Here is a 24,887-nt window from a genome sequence, read left to right on the forward strand (position 1 = left end):
CTGCTTTTTTTTCTTTTTCTTTTTTAATTTTATTTTATAAGTGTGCTCGGTGGTTGCACAACCTATCTACCAAAATGAATAATATTAAGAATATTATGAGAGAAGCAAACCTGCGGTCTTGCCCACTATATGTGAGTGGGAGATGTAATAAAAATGGGGTAGCCATAGTGGACATCCCTCCCCTTTTACATGCCAAGGCATGTAACGCCTGACAGAATGTTAGGGATTATGCCTTGGCCAATAAAAGTGGCATAATGGCCACTTATGGCTGGGCTTAAATGTGTAGCTGTAGGTTCATGGAGCCATATAATTAGCCCTTCATTTCCATGTTAAGCATAGAATAAATACTTCTCTTTCAAGAATTGCTCTCTAGTCCAGGCATTTAGGCTATGGAGTACGTGAGTGTTACTCTGATCTTATCACGTGGTAAACTCCATCGTCGACAAGGATGATTTCGGACAAACAACACTCGTGAAAAAGTCTGTGGAATAACTACACCCAGTGCACAATTTGCCACTCAAGGTAAACACTTTAACTGTACTCTAATTTAGTTTTTCTAACATTGGTATCATCGCCAAAGTCGGTTGTTCTCGATTTGATTTTTGATACACAGTTTATTGTATATATGTTTTTTAACCATTTCATCTTCTCTAATCAACATGATTGAGGATCACCGGTAGGATGCAGAGCAACTTGAACTGCTAGTGGTTACGAAGCATTCTATCATGGCCTAAATCAACGTTGAGTGCTGCACCACGATGCACAAAAAGTTGTAGCCTTGCCATAAGAGGCAGTGCGGGCTGAGAAATGAGGGAAGAGGTTTTCTGCCATGGTACCATCAGCACCATTGGAGTGCAGCACTACCCGTGATGTTGCCATTATGATGACGTCGTGTGCACTCCCCAGATGCTATGCCACTCATTGCACTGCACGCACTGACTGTTTTTAAAATGAGTGGGTCTATTTTTTTTTTTTTCAAATTTTCTAGATCCGGCCCATGTTTAACCTCCCCCAAAAAAAAAAAAAAAAAAATCCACAACCCAAAAACCTTTTTAAAAAAGGCCTATAGGCTAATGGGGTTGTTAGCGCAACATGCAAAGGCCAAGGCCCGCGTTACAACTGGGCGGCCCACTGGCTATTGACAAAATTCAATGTGAAAAACTTGGTCAATTGAGTATTAATAAAATAAGGTTGAGTCTAATCGACAATTGGAACCATAATAGTTACAAAAATATGGAGTTTGCTACACACCTGTGAGTGATCTTAAGCGAGTTTTTATGAAAATAATTCGTAAGTCGTCACACACAAAGAGTTGTACTTGGAGGGTGTAGCCCGACAAATTCTCCCAAAGGCTAAATGCCTTTTTTTCATACATTTTTTTTTATATCCTTAAATATTTTTTAAAAAAAAATTCCTAACATCATTAAAAAACACCTACTTAAACATAAGGGGAAAAAAAAAAAAAAAAAGTACCTGTAGACCCATGCCACACTCTCGGGACCCCAAGCATTTTTACACACACAAATACAAGCTCAACTGCTCAAGTGAGAATTGCATATATTCCACAACACATCAGTCCAAACCTTGGCTAGAGCGAAATCGGAAACAAAAATCATAGAAATTACTCAAGCCAAGGTTAGAAAGTCATTTCTGGGAAAAGACTAGCTCGGGCAAACATGGCTGAACTCAATTTAAAAAAGAATTTGAGTTTTGATTTAAACCTAATTTGAGCCCCACATTTATAAAGTTCATGATTATGGATAATTTCCCAATTCATTGATCATTATTGTTTAAAAATCCAGTTTGTTTGCACGTAAAGAGAAAGAACCCATTAATTTGAGATTATTTTTTGTTTTCAAGCCTAAAGTTTCTCTCTTTGTGCACAAATTCATTTGAGTGTGCATTAATAAGGATTTGAAGAATTCATTCATGGATAATCAATGTTATATAAGTAGCCAGAATTCAAGAGCTATCTGTTGTGATGCAAAAAGGGAATAGGTCACTGATCATGTAGTACTCACAACTTAGATTTAAAGAAATGATCAGTAGTGTTCTTTGAATTTTATTACTTTTGATTTCTCATGTTGAATGTTGTTTGGTGCAATCACTCTGTTGAATTTTCTAAATGGCTTTAAAATTAACGTAGAATACCTATTCATCGCCTCTACGTATGTTATTAGCCGGGTATAACCTGGAATTTTCAGATAATACACGTGATAAGTTTAAGTCCTGTTTAGTTACACATATGAGATTAGACGATATGATATAAGATGTTTTAAATAGTAATGAATAAAATATTATTATAATATAATTTTTTAATATTAATTTTGTATTAAGATTTAAAAAAGTTAATTTATTTATTATATTTTATATAAAAATTTAAAATAATTATAATGATAAAATAAGATGAGATTTTTAATTTTTGATAACCAATCCGTAAAACTTACGGATCCATCGTCCAGAATTTCAAACTGTTTTACGGATCCATCACCCAGAATTTCAAACTGCCATAATGATATTAGGAAACCGATACTTTAGTCCATGTTGATAGTTATTAGCACAGTTACATGATGGAGCAAGCTGGGTAGGGTTCCTGGTAAGTACTCCTGACCGCATACAGTGGGTAGCCAGGGTTGGAATAGTAGGATGGGACGTCACCCGCCCCGTAAGGCCAAACCATATTGTAGTGTAGTACCGTCGGCTCGTTTTTCTTTTCTCCGTCTTCTTTCTTCTCCCCGTCCTCTGCCACCGTAATTATATCTGCAGGTCCAACGTTCTTCCGGAGTAACCTTGCTAGTTTCACGGTATCAATCCCATCCCCTTTGACCTCTATTTGGTCCCTGTCCTCTCCTTTTAAAGATGCTGATACCACCCCTGATCGAATGTCATATACATATACCAACCACCAATTAAAAAATTATTAAAGGTTTTCAGTATTATATATTATTAATGATAATAACAGTAGTAAAATACTGAATGCACATGGTGGTAATTATTATTACCTGAAAGGCCAACTGCAATCTTCAAGGCTTTGGAGCGGGCCTTTTGTCCATCCAGCTCACCGAAGATGGACTTGTGGCCATCCATGGACACCTTCATCACCACCGTTTGCTGCAAAACCAAAGCAATTTTAAATTTGCAAAAACTATCTTCGTTCTGAATTTGGTGGATTTATATATATACACTGAATTGGTCTACTTGATCGAATTCTATACACACACATATATATATATATACATATGTGTATGTGTGTGTGTGTTTTCTCACAGCGAGTCCCTAGGCTGGCTAGCTAGCATGCAATTTCTATATAAACATACCTTCATTGTAATTGGTTTCCTGGATAAGATCGATGATGACTGTTGAGTCCTGGACCAAAAGCCTCACGTCTTAAGGGTGAGAACTAAAGGTGATAAGAGTACTTAAAATTATTGAAGGTGCGTAGCTAGCTAGCGATCGAGGGGAGAGATTACTCGTAGTTTGGTTGTTTGGGGGGTACTCGGCCATTTGAGATACGGCTGCTATTTATAGGCCTCTTAGGAGGCTTGACCGATCAAACAGTACTCTTTGCCTGAATGTTTTTGCGTTTTCTACGCTGATTCAACTCGAGTCTACGCGGAGAAGACTAGGTCATCATCATCCTTGCGCCAACGCAGAATATGACTTCATCACTTTAATATAAAGTGATCAACTTTGATATATAAAGTGACTTTATTTTGACGGATAAAGATGAATTATACACGAATTAAAAGCATGGCCGAATAGCCAGGAAAAAAATAATAAATGGGAATGTATGTTGAAAGGGATAGACATGAACAGCCTACTGTACGTATACTAATTAAGTAGTTTATTTTTTTCAGTCACTGGCCGGGGAAGACTAGACTTTTTGTGGTTGGTGGGAAAAGTCTATGCAAATTCAATGCGTCTTCGCTAGAGTAGCACAAGTTCACACACGTACAGTCCGCCGTGGCTGACGCGTTGATTCAACGACTCGGGCCGGCCCCTATTGTAAATCATTAACATGGTAGTTAGGTAGGAATATTCAAGCAAAGATTTGTACAGAACACACTTCACAATATATTTCACGATATATGTTTTAAACTGAGAATATTTTTATAAAATAATGTTATTTTTTTATAAAGTATTTAATAAAAATATATTTTATTTTAAAATATAATTATGTAATATATTGTGAAAAGTGACTTTTATTTATCATGGCAGTATAGATTATTATATATTTAGATATATATAAAATATATATTGCTATTTGGGTTTGGAATGATATTTGTCTTCCGGCTTGAATACTATTTTCAAAAAAGAGACTGCTAATAAAGCAAATTATATTGAGGGGTCCTTTTCCTGAAGAAAAAATCTACCATCTTTTAAGGGGTCTGTGCTTGCTCTGTGGGGCAATATATGTGTGTGTATATATATATATATATATCGATCGGAAGTCTTTCATGGAAAACGCGTCTTGACTTGGACAAAATTCCCCAGTCACCACGGAATGCATGCATGTGCATGTACTCTTTTTTTATTTTCTAGTTTTTTTTTTTTCAAGGATATGTGCTAAGATCCACGTAGATAGATGTAGTAGTATAGTACAGTACTAATTAATACTATTATATTTACAAAGTATTAATCACCACATATTATATTTACGGTGTTCTATATATTTCATTTTATCTAAACTGTGTATCTAAATGAGGCCTTACTTCATGTCATGAACAAGGAAATTAAGCTCGCAAGACTAGTATATATTGACCATCAGAGAAGTATATCATGCAAATTATGGGGGAAAGCATGAAATCAAGATCGGCTCGAAGGCTTCTATTCCAGCATGGCTTTGTCGAGAATAATTGGATCAAAGAGGAGCTGTATGATCATCATGACGACACCAAAGGGAAGAAAAAAGACATGAGCTTCACGGGGATCCCTGGTCTGAAATTTGGTATATGTTTCTATTATGCTAAGGAAGACTCACTCCATAGAGTAAATGCAAGAGCAAGGACCATTGTGAAATATCGGCGACGCTCCTTCCTTGTAGATAAAGATGCCTAAAACCCATCTTTAAAAGCTTTCTCAAACGTCTCGGAAGTTTTCCATAAAATCTTACCTTCATATAAATATATATACCCCTAAAAGTTAGGAATATCGACGGTCGACGTACGTACGACAATAGGGAACATTATTAGAAGAGTTATGATCAATTCTTAAAACTGACTCATAACTTATTTTATAATCAACAAATTATATGATAGTTTAAAAATCTAACAAAAATGAAGCAAACTATATTATATATATAATATATATTGTTGTGAAACTAACGATGACAAATAAAATAATTAATGCAAACACTAGCAAACAATCACACGATATAAAATTAATGTGATTCGACAACGTGCTTATGTCCACAGAGTTGCAAAGGATTTTTTTATGCTAGAGAATCACAAGAAACACTTTGGGGCAAAATTTCACTATTTAGAATACTTAGAATGCTCATTAAGTACGTATTTATGGTGTCTCACAACAAAAATCCTGATTTTCATTTATCTAGCGTTATTTGCTCAAGTACTAGCTTTTTAAGTGCGCATTGAGCGAGCTCTCTATCCAACCTTCGCTTGAGTGACCTATCGAGTGAGTATCGAGTGAACCTTTTACCAGGTGTTTTTTCTGATTGCAAATAGTGCCAACAATTTTCCCTAGGGGACCCCATGAAGCCGCATTGAAAATCTATCAAAAAATCATAATGCATTATTGTTGGGTGAGGTCCTCAAACCAGGTTTACACACCAACAAAACTAGGCTTCACAAACCCAACATATATATATATATATATATTAAGAAATAGACCCCCTCCCATTTGGATCCAAGGCATATAACGCCTGGCATTATGATCATTATGATCAGGAACTTATGCCTAGTCTTTGAGGGAATACTTTCCAAATATAATCCCTTTCTCAAGGGACTTGAATCGTGAGTTCTCCTCCAGTGCTTTGGACTAGGTTACAAAGCTTTTATCTCTCCAAAACAGTATTCTCTCTTCAAAAGGCATCTAAGTTGTGAGTAGTTTGAGTCTCTCTACCTTAGCTACATAGCACACTCAAATATCCGGTTAAGACAAACTTGGATCGATTGGAGACTTGTACACTGGATTCACTCATGGAACAACTACAAAAATTGACCCTAAGGTATTTTTTATTTCATTGTGGATTTGTTTTGTGAGATCTGACATTGGTATCATGGATGAGCAAGATTTAGCCTTGCTTATATTTATCTCATGCACCATGGATAGATATCTTTATGGGTAACCCTCCCTTTGTTTCTTTTGCTTAAAAAAACTTAGGAACACATAGAGCCTCACAAAGCAATCGTGGTGCACTACAGGGTGTGGCTAAGACTGCATCATTGAGTGCAGAGCACACCATGGTGTTGTGCACACCAGGTGCAACGCACACCATAGTGTTGCACGCACCAGGTGTAGCACACACAATAGGTGTTCCTTTAATCTGGCGCAACATTGAGATGGCACAACTCACGATTGTGGCAGCATTCCCTAGCGCTGCTACTTTCATTTTGGTTTTGGTTGCCAACCCAAATCGAGGAAGAAGATGACTTCTTAGCATATATTTTCAAAACGGGTCATGGACTTATTTGTTTTATTAAAATAGGCTCATTCCTATTTCTATTAAAAAAATATCTGGGCTTATATTTTTGGCCCAAACCAAGAGGCCCTTTACCTTAGTTTTGGGCCCTTTTTTTGTGGCCCAACCCTCAAGACCAATTGCCTAGAGTTGGACCCATGTCTAGTCAAGTCTAATTGTTTTTAAAACAAAAAAGATAAAAGAAGTGTCATACATGGGTTTGGAATCCAGAACCTAGAGGCAAGCATGATAGTACACCATTGGGTTGTTGCCTTCCTTGTTGATAGGTGGGCAGTTCTTTTTATTTTAGTTGTTATTAATTGTGTAGAAAAAATTCGATTATCATTTTCTTTGCATAATTTTTATTCTCATATGTTACTATTTTATCTATGTATTCCATGAGATTAATTATTTGATATGAAATTTCATGTAAATTATTTTACTGATAACATGTGACGTATGAAATTATTTTGTCACCAAGTTTTTTAGACTATTTATTTATTTTGGCCTACGAATTCATGTGTTTTGGGAAGGGATAAATAATTGGAGTATAGTTGAAATTAAATTGGATTTTAATCTTCCATACAATTTAATTAAGTTTGCACAAAAATTAAGTTAAAAGTTAATAATTACACACTTCGGTGGAAGAGATGATTAGGAACCCTAGCGAATTTTTATTCTTATGACATGTCTAAATTATTTTTACCTATAGCTCAGATTGATGCAACATATTTTTTTAAGGTGTGTGTGTCTGTAATATCTTATTTGTGCCTTTTTTGTAGTGAAATGTTATCTAAGAATATTGTTGCGGAGTTGAACAAAGAGGAGAAATTGAATGGGGAGAACTATGACATTTAGTATCTCAAGATCTAATATGTCTTAAATGCGCAAGAGGTTATGGAGATCTTAACTCACTCCCTGATTGTGCCTGAGAAAGGTAACTCAAAACAACACTGAAAGGATAACAAGGCTTTTGAGAATTGGCTCAAGAAGGATCGATGTGGGCACTTCGCTCTGTTAAGCAGCATGCTTAACAACCTTATCGGTGAGTTTGAGGAGTACAACATTGCTCAAAATATGTGACAAGTACTAAAAGTGAAGTTCAGGGGGAATTTCTACCACGACGTTGCGCGGGTTGATAGTGAGGTTTGCTTTCTACAAGATGCGCATTGAACACACAAAAAAGCAACATCTTAAAACAATGCCATCTATGACCCACAAACTCAAGGTGGTCGAAAACAACATGACCATTGATTAACAAGTTCAGTCGTTGATATGCTCGCTATCCAACTATTGGGAAACAATGAGCTAGAATTTGATGCATAATGAGAACATCAAAATCTTTGATGATGTGTCGCTTCACTTAGAACTTGAGGCTACGTGCCTAAAGGCTACCAAGCCAAAACATTTATCCTATGTGGTTGAATCTGACTCACGCAAGGCACTTAGGCTAGCAAGAACACCAAGATTGAGTAGCTACTAGATTTGTGCAAAAGGAGTCGGAATTTTTTTAAAAGCAACAAGAAAGGCAAGTGTGGGAAGAACAAGTCTAAGATAGACTACTTCAACTGTAGAAAGTAAGGCTACTTTGCTTATAACTGCATTGGTTTGAAGAAGATACAATCTAACTATTCTATTTCTATTTATGTAACAAGTCATGTTATGGTTGCTCACTCCAATCCCATGTAGACTGTTGATTCAGGAGCAATCAAGCACATAACTCAAGATAGAGCTAGACTTGTGGCGTATCTTTGAATTCCAATTAGGGGTTGTAATATCAAGATGGGGAATGGAGCTAGCATGGATGTGTTGGAAGTTGGTATGTCCTACAAGCTAGACTTGTGAGACAATCGAACTCTATTACCCAATGATGTGTTATAAACTTCTGAAATCCAACGAAACTTATTTTTATTAGTTACTTTAGTTGGACTTGGTTTACATATTTTATTTGAAAACAATGGCGTTTCTATTTTTATGGCCAATCTTTTTATGGTTATGCTTTTCTTTCAAATAGTTTTATAATAATAGATTTGGATTATTCAAATATGAATTAATACACTATTTTACTCACTACATCTGATAATTTAGATTAATATAAATGACGTGTTAGACTTGGCCAAATTGGGCAAGAAATGATGACTATGTTAGTTAGAGAAGGCTTAATAGGCAATCTCACTAAAGTCACATTGTCCACATGTTGGTTTAGGAGCGACAAAGCACAGAGCACGAGATAGAGTTGTAGTTGTGGAGTGTCATCGTATTCCAATTAGGAATCCTAATGTCAAAGTGGGGAATGGAGCTAGTGTGGAGATTCTGGGAGTTGGTACCTACAAGATAGACTTGCAAGGTAGTCACACTCTATTAGTACACGATGTGTTATTCGTTCTTGAAATAGGACGAAACTTACTTTCTATAGTTACTTAGCTAGACTTGGTTTTCATATTTTATTTGAAAACAATGATGTTTCTATTTTTTGGGGCAATTATATTGTATGATTGTACTTTTCTTTCAAATAGTTTTATGATAATGGATTTGAAATATTCAAATGTGAATTAATCCATTGGTTTAATCACTACATCTGATAATTTAGATTCATATAAATGACATGCTAGATTTGGCTATATTGTGTAAGAAATGATGATGACTAGGTTAGCAAAAGAATGCCTAATAGGCAATCTCACTAAAGTCACATTGCCCACATGTTGATATAGGAGCGACCGAGCACATAGTGGGAGACGGAGTCAAATTTATAGAGTATTGTCAAGTGGAATCGTGATATCAAGGTGGGGAATAGAACTAGCGTAAAGGTGTTAGGAGTTCGTACATACAAGCTAGACTTGTGAGGCAATCGTACTCTATTAGTTCACAGTGTGTTATATACTCCTGAAATACGATGACACTTATTTTCCATAGTTACTTTAGTTAGACTTGGTTTCCATATTTTATTTGAGAATTATGGTGTTTCTATTTTTTAATATATTTTATAGTTGTGCTTTTTGTTTAGACAATTTATGATAACAGATTTGGATTATTCAAATATGAATCAATCCATTATTTTTCTCACTGCATCTGATAATTTAGATTCATTAAATAATATGCTAGGCTTGGCCATATTAGGCAAGAAAGGATGATTGGGTTAGCCAGAGAATGCCTTAGAGGCAATCTCATTAATTCACATTACCAACGTGTGACCATTGTTTGATGGAAAAAGTAAAGAGAAAATTGTTTGGAAAAGCAAGGAAGGAATTTTTTTAGTTGCAATTAGTCCACTCAGATATTTGTGACCCATTAAGTATGAGGGAAAGACACGAGACTATCAATTTGATCACATTTATAGATGATTGTTCGTGATATAGTCATGTCTATTTGATCTCCAACAAGTTTGAAACATTGAATTGCTTCACACAATACATAAGCTTGGTTGAGAATCAATTAGATAAGAGTATAAAACCTTTGAGAACTATCCGTGGGTGTGAATATTTATGTGAGCAGTTCAAAAGGCTCTATGATAAAATAATAATAATAACAATAATAATAATAATAATAATAATAATAATAATAATAAAGCAGTTGACAATGTTGTATATGCCACAACAAATTGGAATGGTAGAAAGGAAAAATCGTACACTACTTGAGATGGTTAGGTCGATGATATTGCAAGCAAGCCTACCAATATCATATTGGGAGGATGCACTTTTGATTGTAGTCTACATCCTTAATTGAGTGTCTTTCAAATATGTACCTTCCACTACGTATAAACTTTGGATTGGTGAAAACTCCAAATTGAGTAACTTGTGGCCATGGGGTTCAGTGGGCTTCTCGTAAATATGGAAAATTAGGCCATAGAAGGAAGAAATGTATCTTTATAAGGTATCCTAACCACTCTAAGGGAAATGTATTGATCAGTAAACAACCTGATGGAACATTTTTTAAATTAAGTCATAAGATGTAAATTTCATCGGATGAATTTTCAATTAGAGGTGAGGTTGATAGAAGTTTGCTCCAAGAAGTTGTGGATCAAGAGAAAGTCACTTCAAGAATCCTAGCTAAGAACGAGGGAATTTCTCAACCTCCCAATAACAGTGGGGGTGACTTGGCTCCAAGTGGTAACACACCATTGGTTGGCCATTCACAACAACCTCTACCACATAGAAGCTCACATGAAAATCTTTTCCCGTCGTCAATTTGAAATTAAGAGAAAAAATTTCATGGTGGTTCCACAAGATGACGATGAGCCTAAGAATATTCAATTGACTCTCTCATCTTCTATTAAAGATGAGTGGGTGAGAGCACTAAATAATGACATAGAGTTTATGAAGACTAATCAGACATGGGATTTGGTAAACCTACTGCTAGGGCTGAATGTCATTGGGACCCCATGGGTTATAAAGTTCAAGTGCAAAACGGACAAGTCAATAGAAAGGCATGAATGCATAATCAAAGTCACAAGAAAGTATAAAATAACTTGACGTGTAACATGTAGACATGAGTGAACTAAAATGTGAACTAAACTTGAAACTTGATATGACATGAACTTGATCTGAATAACATGAACTTGAACTGAAACATGAACAGAGCGTGAACTTGAAACATGAGTGAACGTGAACTTGAAACATAACATGAATGTGAGCTTGAACATAGCATGAAAGTGAAATACATAAACTTGAAATATTGTTCAATAAGCTTGATAAATAAAAGTTCCCATATGGGTGCTACATGTATCCTCTTGAGCTGTGTGTCTCTACCGATTATTGCATTACAACATATATATTTGCACTGGCTGTGAGTGTATTAACATACACGCTAATTCACAGGTATCTACACCTACTATGGACACACATATTGTATGTATCCCATGTCAGGTATCTGCACCTGGACGAGTACGTTTAACATAAACTTGAAACGTGGGTGGCAACATTGGCTTTAGTGTCTGCTACACTACGGTGACCAATTAATTAGGTCTCATTCACAACTCATTGATCTTTATCTTGTCAACCCAGGAAATTTCACACTAGTTTAGACACTCCAATGTAAACAAAGGAGTTCCACTAGAATATTACCTCATCCTAACACTTAGGTCATGATTCACATAAACGAACTTGACATGGCTTAAAAGGCTATTCTCGAGATACACAAATTATATTTGTGACAAAATGTGACATGAAATGAAATAACAAAAGCCCTGACATAATATAATATGACATGAACATGTGACGAAAGACATGACGTACTAGGAGACAGAAAATATTTTATAGCATGACATAATATATAACAAACAACATTTCATAACATGGCATAACATGTAACATAAAATATTTCGTAATATGGCATAACATATAATATAAAATATTACATGATATGACATACGTGTAACATGTAGCATTACTTAACATGACATACTTGTAACAGATAGTAAAACGTGACAGAATAAATTGTGCAATAGATAAACACGTAGTAACATGGTATGACATGGAATATATGATAACATACATATATAAACAACAGTTCCCTTACCCATCACACATATACAGTAATATGATAATAAGTTAAGAGCTAACTTATAGTGATCATTGCGTTATGGAGATTAAGCACGAAATATAAGAAAATGTAAGTAGAGATTTTAAAAGTTAGAAACTTTATCACTAATAATTAGAAACATGAAAAATGCTAACTTAGAATAAAATTACAATTTTGCCCTCTACATATGGAAAAATGACTATTTACCCCTGATTTAAGGATTTCAAATTCTAACTCCAAAAGTACCAAAATTTACATTCCTTATGTAAATTTTGTCTTGAGCTCAAATATCAATTTAGAAAAAATTAAAACTAAATACAACTATGAAAAACATCATAGGGCTGAAACTTTCAAAGGTCATATCTCTTGATTTTTGTTGCAATTTCATCCAACTTCAAAACTCATGATCAAACTAAAATTTTGCAACAAAGATCCTTCTATCTTAAGCTTAAAACCATGCTTAAAACATCCAACAAAAATATACTTCTCATAAACATAACTTTTTAGTAAAAAGATTGAAAATTTTTAACTAAAATACAAACTCTTGAATCTCAAGGTTTTACCTATGTCAAAACATTTCCAAGAACTCAAACAATATAAATATTTCTTCTAAAATATTCATGACATTCTGAAGAACTAACATGCTTTGAATCAACATATAAAAGTCACAAAAAATCACAAAATGTCACTCGAATTACTTAGCTCCAATACTTATTAGAACACTAAATTTTTTCTCAACTTGTTTTGATCAAACACTTGATCAGAGGCATACCATGATGAGATCTTCAAACCAAAACGTCATATGGTTTTAAAATGTGTGCTAAAGTATATCCAAGCATTAAATATAAAATCACATAGCTAAAAATAAACCAAACCATGGATCTAGTTGAAAACATCAAACTTTTGGCCTAACCAAGTATTCTATTGTATAAAAATTCATATCTTTGAAAATAACAACAAAAATATTCAAACTAACATCCTAACATGTAGATAAAAGGCTTAGTATAATCAAATAAATTTATCAAAGCCATTAAAGTAAGAATAGACCACAAAAGATCAAAACTTTCATAAAACAAAAACTGTTTTTCCTCTTCCAGTTTCTGATCTTTTAGATCTAAGAAACTATTACATGAAACGCTTTAATCATGCAATGAATCTCCAACAAACATTCATATAAACATGTTTACAACACTCCATAATAAGTTTGGACCAAGATTTTTCCATTTGCTTGGTCAAAAACTCCAAGCTACAACAGACTATCCAGATTATCACTCAAATTGACCTTTAAAATGGTTAAAATAACTTTTGACTAATCAAATGATCATGAAATCAAACAAACAAGGTACCTACCGAAACTAGACTCAAAAGTGAATAACTTTCATGAAGGAATCATTGTGAGAAAATACTTACAAAGGTGCTAAGGTGTGTTGCATACACTTTGCTAGGGTTTCCTTACGCGATGCTCTGCTAGGGTTCCCTTCTTAGCCAATTTTGATTTTCTTTATGTAAGGCTGCATGGTAGTCACAGATGGCAACATGGGTTGGTAGTCCTTTGCTGATCTTGTTGTTACAATGCCTCAACCTATCCTTGAAATAATAGTTGCACCTCAAGCACCAAAGTTCATGGATGGCAAGTTATTTTTCCAATTCTCTAAGGATGAGATCAGTCGATCTATGGAGCCCTTTTGATTCTCAATTGTGTTGAAGTTCCTTATGCAAAGACCTTCTTTGGGTGCCATTTGTGTGTTTATTCATAGACGCTAGGGATTGGCTGCTACTTCAGTGGTTTCTTCAATGAAGCATCCTCGAAATGTCTTCGTTCAGTTGTCTTTTGAAGTTGATTTCATGAAAGCTTTGTCGCGTGAATCTTGTGAAGTGAATTGAGTGCTTTATCATGCCTTCCATTGGACACCAGATTTCAATGAGGATCAAGAACCTTCAAGCATCACAATCTGGATTTCTTTGCCAGGTTTGCCACCCAACTTTTACCGGGAGTCCTTTTTACATATCCTTACGGCCCCCATTGAACATTTTATTTGTTGGGGTAATCCTACCTGTTGTGCAACTTGGACGGATGGTGCATGAGTATGTTTGGAGATGGATGCAACAAAGGAGCCTATCCCTTATTTTTGGATTGGTGCCCTTGGGTTAGCATCTAGTCGAAAGCAAGAGATCATGTATGAGATGCTTACTGCAAATTGCTACAAGTGCAAGATGCAAGGGCATAATTCTAAAACCTATCGAGTGGGAAAAATGGTAAATGGTGATAAAGTGTGGTTTTGAAAGAATGGAGAATCATCAACGGTGGAATAATTAATGGTACTGCAACGTCGAATGTGGCTCAGATAGGTAACAATGCGGAGAAGAATTCCGAGATGAAGGTTGTTGAACTGGAAGGGAAATTATCTAAGGATCCAGGTATTGATGTTTCATCAACCCTTGCTCAAGGAAATAGTTCAGAAGGAGTTATCGTGATTAGTGATGGGGGGGTTTGTGCGCCTATGGAAGAAGAAGGTAATCTTTTGAATTCTCATAATCAGAGTGAACCTTTAACTCTTACGGAGCCCAATCCTATGATTCTGGAAGAACAAGACTTGATTTTGAGAAATGAAGGGATTGAGCCTGATCAAAACTTGGAAGATGAGATGCCGAATGAGAATTTTTTTACTCTAGAAGATGATGTTGCTTTAGAGCCTGAACCTGAGATACATCCTGAAGTCGTCCCTCAAGATAAAGAGTATATATGGAAACTGAAGGAAAAGAGACAAAATATATATATATATATATAAGCATTTTGTGAAAATTAGGAGCTCTACTCGGGTTCTTGCCCGATCTTCTACCTTGTCTCAATGGTTGAACCTATTCTTGCATGGAACATCAGGGGTATTGGGACTTCAAGGGGTCTTTTAAAGAAATTAATTGGTAAGTATAAACCAAAGATTGTTGCATTATTGGAAACATTTCAGAGTTTTGACAAAGCACAAGGGTTTATAAGAGCCTTACACTTTGACTCTGTTATTTCTAATGAAGCAGAGGGTGATAAAATCTGGGTTCTCTGGGATAATACCATTGATGTTCAAATTGAGCATATGGGCCTGCTGTTTATTTCGCTATGAGTAGATACGGGGCATACCAGTTCTTGTGTAATTTTATTTATGCTAAACCATGAAGAAAAGGGTTATTGAACTAGCAGGCACGGGAGAGTTAGAGCAAATGATTGCAGAATGCTCGAAGCCTAAGCGATGGTACGAACAAGAACACAACCACCAAAGAGAGGACAACCCAGATAGGTGGCAAGATTCTCATTGTAGAAACAAGACAAAGTGCCTTCAAATGATGATAGGGACAGGGCGCCCTGAGGTCAAATCAGATGAAGTTTCTGGACCGATAGCTGGACAGGAGAAACATATGGCGAGCAGCCTTCTCGTCCTAGGAATACAAAGCACTTGGAGAAACCTTACCCATTATTTATTTTCTATATGATTTATTGTTTTATTGCTTAGACTCTTTTTGCATATTTCTGGAACATCTGATGGTGATCAAGGCTTCAAGCCATTTAAAAAGGCAGGAAAGGTCAGGGACCGCCCGACCATTAAACACCAATGAAGAGTTATCACACTCGCGATGTCATTTAAAAAAAGGCGTGGAGGTCAGCAGATCACACCATCCTTAAACACCAATGATGAGTTATCACACTTACGGTGCTATATAAAAAGGGAAAGGTCAGGGACTGCCCAACCATTAAAACACTAATGACGAGTTGTCACATTTGCGGTTCCATGTAAAAAAGGGCGCGGAGGTCAGTAGACTACACTACCCTTAAATACCAATGATGAGCTATCACACTTGCGATGCCATGCAAAAAGAGAAAGGTTAGGGACCACCTGACCATTAAACACCAATGACGAGCTATCAGCCTCGCAGTGCCATGTAAAAAGGAAAGGTCAGGGACCGCCTGACCATTAAACACCAATGACGAGCTATCAGTCTCGCAGTGCCATGTAAAAAGGAAGCTCCTCACCGCCCAAAGCAAGTCTTCTCACGAGGAAGCCACTCGCCACCTTAAGGGAATCTTCTCGCTAGGAAGCTCATCATCGCCAAAGCAAGGCTCAGGGATTTAAAAAATCAACTTTGTAATTTTTATTATACTAACCTATTTTGTTTTTAGAATACAAATGCCTATCAATGAGCAACAACACAAACGCCTCTAGGCGAGCAACTATGTAAACGCCTCTAGGCGAACAACCATACAAATGCCTATAGGCGAGCAAGAGGATAAGTGCCTCTAGGCGAGCAACACGACCAACAGCTTTGGGCGAGTAAGTATTTAGCAACCTCAGCTGTACTAAAATACTGTTACATAAGCACTTAAGGATGAAAATTTTCTCCCCGCAAAAATCATTCAGTAGCAAACAAATCCCAATCGGGAAAAATGGGAAGCAGCAAGCAAGTTTGGTCTGACGAAGCTCCTCACCATGATTGCGATCAAGTCTTCTCAGCACCCTTCTTAAGATTGGCTAGGCTAGCAACAATTTCGATAGCGACCAAGTTCCCTTGCCATGATGGTGATCAACTATCCTCACCACACCCATGATGGCAATTAGAGTCTCCTCGCCACTCTCATGGTGGCGACCAGAGTCTCCTCACCACCTGCCATAATGGCAACCAACGCTTTGTGCCGTGAAGCCCCACGCCAACCAAGGCCTCCTGCCATGGCATTTGTGACTTCACCACAAGTCTCCACACCAACAACTAGCAGGGTGGAAAGAAACGTGGTATATTTAATTTTCTACGTAATGATCACGGAGAAAATTAGCGGGGTAACTGGAAGGGATATTTGAGACCCCACAATTTTAGCTAAGAGATAAAATCAAGAAAAGACTCAAACTCCTAAGAAGAAGGGACTCAGACTTCTAAAAGGGAGATAACTTAGACTCCTAATAAGAGATAGACTTAGACTCCTAAAAGAAAAAGGCTTCATAAGATAAATTAAGCTCTATCACTCTAAAGAATTAACCTCTATAAATAGCCTACAAGAAGTAACAAATATTGGACTTGAACTGAACTTGATTTACTCCATCTTTTATATATTCTTATTCTCATATTATATTTCTGACTTTGGCATCTGAGTTTCCCCAGGGCAACCAATGCCACCCATTTATTCGTTGCAGGTCATCCGTGTAGTTGGGGTGTGAAACACGTCTTTAACAATATTAATTATATATGAAATTTCTCCATGATTTTTTTTTTTAAATTTTGTATTTATAAAGAGAGCAAGACGAAGCCCGCACAATGTGCTGGCTATAGGCTCATATTTATAAAGCTAGAATTGCAGGATGGGACTTCGCCCAGAGAAGTGAGGCAGAGGCCTAGCTAATTAATGTTATGCTTAGTTTTATAATTTTAGTTTAATAAGTTATTTTTATAAGCATATGAGATTTTATTGATTTTGATTAAGTGATTCCGCAGACTCTCTTTTGGATTTTAAGTATCTAATAAAGATTAAATTTATTTATGGGATCTTTCGTATTTGGTATAAAAAAATATTTTAAAGTCAAAGTTGAGTAGTAGCACCCCAGCTTCCGCGAGAATTTCTAAAAGTATCTTTATTATTAACCATGTGAAATGGTGTGTTATAGTATGTAAGTTTAAAATCCAAAATATATACAAAAAGAATATATATTATAATTTATTATGCAAAAAATGTATTTATCCTTAATATATATATCAAAAGTAAGTGTATATTAATAATTTAATGTGAATATTTATGTTTAAAATTAAAATTTTATGTTATATTAATTTTTTATTATAAAAATAAAATTTATATGTTATTTCAAATGTTATATTAAAAATTATAAAATTAATTTTATATTATAAGATTAATAGACTAGAATAATTAGATAACAATTTCGTATTATATTAATTAGCAATTTAACATATAATAGATATTATATAATAAAAAAATTAAATGTATATGCCAGTCCGGTTCAGTTTAAATCGATTTTCAAAATAGGAAAATGAAGACCCCACCGGTTTAGATTTTTAAGAATTAATACCACTCTCGACTGCTTACAAACCGGAAGTGGGTTTGGTATGGTGTTCAACTGGTTTTACACCCCTTAGTCTATCCAATGCACCGTTGCAGATCTTATTTCAAAAGATGATGAGGTATGAGTTATTAAATGAGAGGCTTTTTCAGACAACAAAAAATTAATTGATATGTTTGTATTTTTTGCCATTTAGACTACTTATAATCTTATTTTGACATTATAAGACCGCTTGCAAAATTAAAAACCGAGTTGAAAGTAAATCTAAAAGCATCAGTCTTCTTTTTTTATTAGTTTCTAAGAACATATATAGGGGGAACTGAGCACGTGCAAGGCTAGTAGTAAAACAACCAAATCTTCTTCATTTAGGATAGTAACAAAGGCGGAAGGCACAAGTATAAACAAAGGAGAAATAAAATGATCGCCGTTTACCCCAGATTGTTCAGAAATGTTGCAAAGCTTAGCAAGGATAACGTCCAAAATAGAATTCTCCACAGCAATGCCAAGAGTCAGAAATGCATGTTTCTATGTTCTTCTGTGTACAGGCTTGAAAAGTTTAGAAGTTGTAGCTGCATATATTCCACAAAACCGAGCTTGTTTCATCGTGGGAGAGGCACTGAAAGGACAACAAACAGTAGGATTTCAGAAGCATCTACGCACAGCTTCTTAAACAAATTACTAAGATAAGGACAACTCGGACTCCTTACCCATCATGTTTCTGGTACTGCTTTTTCTTCATAGCCGCAATATTCTTCACCTCATGACTATTCAAAAGGAAAGGAAAAACATTGTCTCCTCAGAAAATCCCTTCTCAAGAAAGAGAAATAAAGAGAGCATGTCACACAAGGCACCTATATAAGCAGCGTTATTGTTATTATTGTTTTCTTTTTTTTTTTAATTACCACCTACCAAAAATTTTGTTTCCACCAGGTAGCGCATACCAATTCCTAATTCTTTTTGTGTTCCTACTTCACAAATAAATTGCTTTGATATGTAAGATAATGCCTTTAAACTACCATTCAAATATTTTTGGCTGATGCCATTTCCCAGACTAAAATGTGCTAGATGTCCAGTTAAGATACCTGAGTGCCTGCTTTTGTAGTCCACAGCAAGGACGCAATAAATCTCTCTGTCACTAAACAATAAGTTATAAAAAATATGGCCCTGTACTCTTTTTTCTTAGGTTCTGGACTGAAATATTTGAAAGCTAACTTGAACACGGTAGGTAATAATTTAGTTAATTTATCTTCCCCAAACATAACATTTCAAGAGAAACTCTGCCAAGATGATTACCTGTTAAGAAATTCTATTTTTGACTTCTTCATCAAGTTGCTCTTATGGTTTGAAACATTGTGGCCAGGTCCACCGCCTACAAAGAATCGTCAAAAGAAAATTCATGAAAACAGAACTTTAAGGTGCATCGTCTGTGGTGTTCAAGTCTGAGTATGGGCACCAGCTGACCAAAATTGAAATAAACAGATTACTAGACTAACATAGATAGAACAAACAACAACATAATAGAAAGCTTACCACCATAAAAACTTCTTTTATATTTTGAAGGTGGAACCTTGGTGCAAAGCTGAACTTGCCGGCTTTGTTTGCCTACAAAAGTTGAACACCTTCTAAGTAGTCATGTGTGAAAAAATATTAGACTGCCTCTAACAAGAAATGATGCCTCAAAATTTATAGTATAAATTGTCCATAGATTAAATATTACACAGAACTTAAATATTTCACTTTATAAAATAGCATGGATGGAAAACAGATAAAACCCAGAATAAACTTCTATTTGAAAATTAGCAGAGTGGATGATTAGAAAAAACTTATTTAACATTTTCTCAATAAATATTTAGCTAACCTTCAAATACCTCTATACCATTTTTCCACCGAAAAGTCATTGTGCATAACTTCTGTGTTCTAGCCATTTATTTGTTGCCTCAAAGGCCCTAGGTCCAAGAAGTGACATAAGAAAGACATTTGTTTGTGGATTTTACTAAGGGTTAGTGGGTCCAGCATCTGGACCCCAAAGGGGACCTTATTAATACACTTGGTCGTAAGTCCTCTAAGCATGCATATTAGTTCACAAACAGAGAAATGTCTACTTAAGAGATACTTAGAGAATGAGATGAGATGAGAATTTGTGAATAGCAGTAAAATAATTTATGAATAGTAATGAGATAGTTTGAATAAATATTTTTTGGGTTTTAGGAAAGGAGAGAAAAAGTTGAATAAAAAATATTATAAAGTTAAAATATTGTTAGAATACAATTTTTATTTTGGGATTTGAAATTTGAAAAAGTTGAATTGTTTTTTGTTTGAAAGTTTGAGAAAGTTGTAATAATTAGTTTGAAAAAGTTGTAATGATTAGTTTTCAAATGTTTGTGTTTGAGTGATATTTGGGAAGGAAATGAGATTGGATAAGTTGGGATGGGATGGGATGAGAATTATTTCCAAACATCCCCTTAGTTTCCTGAACTTTAGTTATCAAGTTCATAGAGAACCCTGAAATGGAGTTGATTACAATTGAATATCTGTGAAATGAATTAAATAAACATAAGTTGAAGGTGCATAAAACTGTCACAAATATCAAAATCTGAGAAAAGGGAAAGTAAACCTCCCCCCAATGGCAAACTGAAAATCTTCGAAGAATGCTAGTGAATGTCAAAATAATGGAGTGAAAGAAATCAACTTCTATAATGAGTGAGGATGCAACATAGGCCATGCGATCCACAAGGACAAAACAATAATGCATTGATTATTTAAATTGCAACTGCAATACAAAATTTAAGCAAGATCACATACACTGAAGCATGCAATGTAAAACATAAGACGTGGTCTCAGGGAAGAATACATATAAATGTTATAATCCACATTAATCTTCTAAAACTTATTTCATATAAAAAAGAAAGAGGACATACGTGCATTTTCTTTCTTGTATAGTTGCTTAATTCGGGCAGCTGCTTTCTTCTCATGCTCAGCAACGGCTTCTGATTTTGCCTGCAGGTAAATAACCCAAATTTAATTCTAACTTTTGTAATAGGGAAAAAAAAAAAAAAAAGAAGGTATTCCTTCACAAATTTGCATTTATAATTGCCTTATCAAGTGTGAAAGATAACCCACTTACAAAAGAAAATCGTACCTAACAATGGAAACTATAAAATGATTAAAAGAAGAAAGGAACTTATTAAATCACCTCATACAAACGGATCCATTTATATGAATTCAAACTTTTGGCCATCCTCTCTACAACTTTCTCTGTGTTTCTTGTACCAAACTGCTTTTCATAAAATCTCTTCCACAGCTTGTCAGTAACTGGACTTAAATCTCTTCCCTACAATAATTAATTAAAGTAAAGGGAAAAAAAAAATCAACATGCCTGCATAAGCAGAGCAAAAGTATTTAATTCCGATAAAAAAAAAAGTATTTAATTACATAGATAATCCCGGTCCTCTTACTTCTGAACACTTCTCCACATGCATCAATTGGTCCACTGTACAATGTGGTAAAATTTGACCAAGAAGATCTAGATCCGTTTCGCCAACATCCCCAAGGTACCTTACATTATCTATTGCTGTCTTAACACAGAGATCAACTAATGAGGGAGTCACTTTCCTTCCAATCACTACCATTTCTTTCTCGGGCATATTTTTTTACCTCTTCTAGTCCAGATATGCTCCACTAAAGCTACAACAGAAGAAAATATCAGCAATTATCTTATTTATTCATTGTATTCAACAAAAATTACAATCTACTTCCTGAATTCAACTAAAAGAAAGCTCTCTTCAAATAAAATTCAAACTTGGATTCTTATATATACCTTACCCCTTATTTCATTCTAGTAGATGATGTAATCAATCTAAATTAGTAAGTGTTACAGCAACACAAAGTTGAGGCCTTTTTTCTTTAATTTTATTTTTTCCTGGAACCCAATGTGAAGTAAATACAATGGTTCAATATACGCCTAGTTCCTGAGAAAGCGGAAGAAAAGAAAATCAAAGCATAAAATACAAATAAAAAAACTTAATATTTTGACCTTTCTTGTGCATTTGTGAGCTGAATGGTGATTGAATGTTTGCTGCACGTGGCTGTTTCTAAAGCGTAAACAAAAAGAGTCGTGCTAATTGCTACTGAGGTGCCCAGTTCTTACTGCTGGGTTTGACCGCTAATTCATTCTCTCTGTTTTTTTTTTTTTTTTTTTAACATATTTTTTAAAACACACAAATTACTAGTGGTAACTTTTTTAAACATTTTAAAAAGATAATAATTAGAATAAAAGAAAATTCACTAGCCGTCAAACTCAGGGTACACTAGCATTTTCTAAAGGAAAATCTTCTTGGGCAAGAGAAAGTGCAAGTGCTTGATTTTATTTCTTACAAGCCCTATGCTTCTAGAAACGAAGCAACCAAATCCTAATAGAAACAGAAATAAGCAACAAACGAGCCCTAATCGAAATAATTTTCATAAACAACCAGTTGCAACCTGATAAACACTTCTATTTCTAAACGACCAACTAATAGGAAATACTTCTAATTGTATACAACTTCTAAGACAGAGTCCTTTTTTCCAAGCTCTGCAGCTTAAACCACAATCTCTGCCTCCCAAGTGGAACTGGGTTTCCATCGAAATGACGGACACAGAAAGAGAAAAGGATCGGGGATAACGAAATTAGAAGTTCTCTGAAATGCCAATTTGATTCAAATAAGGAATAAAAAATAAAATCAATCTACATACTGAATAGATCGATAGAACAAAACAAACTGAGAACTGACCGAATAACCGGAGTCGTAGAATCGTAGATGAGAATCGCCGGAGAGAGAATAGCCCTTCAGACTACCATCGGCTTCGGGGTTTTCATTTTACTTACATAAACCCAAACCCATGCACTTGGAACAAAGAGGCAGATATTCTAACGGGTATCTGCTAACGTCCGCCGGCTTGACGACGACGACGACGATGGTGAGGTTCGATTTAGTTGCTCACGAAGGCGGATGACGTTGACCGTTGAGCTGACATGCACCGAGCGAACGCGTTTCGCTGGCGGGTTTCTAACTACTAGTTATCAACTAAAATTGCCCACCCCCACGATTAAAAAAAAAAAAAAAATACTTGAAAAAATAAAGTAAGGTTAAATTTTTTTTGATAAGTTAGGTAATTATATTATCAAAAAGGAGGCAAAAGTCTGATACAAAGATTAGTGACCAGTTCTATGTTTGATCAATGGCTATAAGGAATTCATGTAACTCCAAACCATTGAAATCAATCGCTATAGTCCATGTACAAAGAGTTTTAAAGAAAAAGACTATCAAATCCTCCATCGATCTCTCTTTGTCCTCGAAAGTCCTGTCATTGCGCTCTTGCCATAAACACCACATGATGCATATAGGGATCATCTTCCACACCGCTTTTATTCGTTGATTTCCTCTCAAATTATTCCAACTGACCAGAACCCCGACCACTGTCTCCGGCATCACCCAAACTAAGTTCAATCTGCCAAAGACCTCATTCCATAACCTTCTCGCTACCTCCGAGATGGTTCACCGATTCACCTCCCTTCTTACACATGCAACACCAATCTGTAATGATCACCCTGCGCTTCCTCAAGTTATTAGTTGTAAGAATCTTACCCAATGCTGCAGTCTACACAAAGAAAGCTGCTTTGGGTGACGCCTTATGTCTCCATATCTTTCGCCATGGAAACTGACCAGGTGTCTCTTGAGAAAGAGACTTATAGAACAAGCGTACCGAAAAAGTACCTTTAGTTGTAGGTATCCACCAAAGACTGTCCTGTGCATTACCCGGTTTAATAGAATACAAAAGGCTATAAAAGGCTTCAATACTGCTCATCTCCCAATCTTTTGTCGCCCTACTGAAGTGGATGTTCCATTGAATTTGCTCCCCTGATCTTTCTAGTACATCAACTACTGAAGCATCAATATCTCTTGCAATTCTGAATAAAGAAGGAAATGATTCCTTTAGAGCCATATGATCACACCAAGTGTCATACCAAAACTTAATACGGGTTCCTCCTCCTAACCGAATTCGAGTATATCGATTGAAGACCTCCCACCCTTTTCTTTTATGTATCCACAAGCCCACTCCATGTGCTCCTCTCACTTCTTTTGTACACCAACCCCCCATAGGTCCCCATATTTGCTCTTTATTACCATCTTCCACAAGGTATCAGGTTCCTTATGGTATCTCCACAGCCATTTACTTAGTAATGCCTGATTGAAGGTTCTCATATCTCTAATGCCCAAACCCCCATTCGAGATGGGGCTACATACATTTTCCCACTTAACAAGGTGAAATTTTTGTTCCGCTCCCAGTCCCCCCCACAAGAAATCCCTTTGAAGTTTCTCCAACGGAAGAGCAACACTTGTTGGAATAGGAAACAGAGACAAAAAATATGTGGGTAGATTAGACAAAGTACTCTTGATTAGAGTAATCTGTCCACCTTTAGACAAGTATAATCTCTTCCATCCGGCAAGTCGACGTTCCACTTTCTCTATTACTAAATCCCATAATGACATCGCTCTCGACGCCGCCCCTAGTGGAAGTCCCAGATAAGTCATGGGTAAAGATGCAGTCGTACATCCCAATAAGCTAGCCAACTATCTAAAATGTCGAACACTTCCAATAGGCACCATCTCGGATTTTTCCAAATTGACTTTCAATCCAGAAGT

General features: G+C 35.7%; 2 protein-coding genes across 4 annotated transcripts; both read right to left on the reverse strand.

Moving 5' to 3' along the window:
- Window positions 1-2,497: 2,497 nt before the first annotated feature.
- Window positions 2,498-3,514, reverse strand: LOC122304184 (heavy metal-associated isoprenylated plant protein 16-like). Its single transcript, XM_043116290.1, has 3 exons — window positions 3,318-3,514; window positions 3,003-3,111; window positions 2,498-2,874 (listed from the first exon to the last, which is right to left on the reverse strand). Exons 1-3 carry the CDS (start codon window positions 3,321-3,323, stop codon window positions 2,564-2,566), a joined length of 426 nt encoding a protein of 141 aa, XP_042972224.1. The 5' UTR covers window positions 3,324-3,514; the 3' UTR covers window positions 2,498-2,563.
- Window positions 3,515-18,543: 15,029 nt separating this feature from the next.
- On the reverse strand, window positions 18,544-23,304 carry LOC122304185. Of its 3 annotated transcripts, none has more exons than XM_043116293.1 (9): window positions 22,974-23,304; window positions 21,660-21,888; window positions 21,398-21,535; window positions 21,123-21,201; window positions 19,735-19,806; window positions 19,498-19,573; window positions 19,287-19,333; window positions 18,912-18,968; window positions 18,727-18,820 (listed from the first exon to the last, which is right to left on the reverse strand). In XM_043116293.1, the coding sequence occupies exons 2-8, from the start codon at window positions 21,846-21,848 to the stop codon at window positions 18,958-18,960; spliced, it is 612 nt and encodes a 203-aa protein (XP_042972227.1). In that variant the 5' UTR covers window positions 21,849-21,888; window positions 22,974-23,304; the 3' UTR covers window positions 18,727-18,820; window positions 18,912-18,957. The 3 variants fall into 3 exon arrangements, with proteins under 3 accessions (XP_042972225.1, XP_042972227.1, XP_042972226.1); XM_043116292.1 differs by having other exon boundaries at window positions 19,287-19,339; XM_043116291.1 differs by lacking the exon at window positions 19,287-19,333 and having other exon boundaries at window positions 18,544-18,820; window positions 22,974-23,299.
- Between the last annotated feature and the right edge of the window lie 1,583 nt (window positions 23,305-24,887).

This window comes from Carya illinoinensis, chromosome 3 (genome assembly GCF_018687715.1).
Source record: "Carya illinoinensis cultivar Pawnee chromosome 3, C.illinoinensisPawnee_v1, whole genome shotgun sequence".
Classification (NCBI taxonomy): Eukaryota; Viridiplantae; Streptophyta; class Magnoliopsida; order Fagales; family Juglandaceae; genus Carya; species Carya illinoinensis.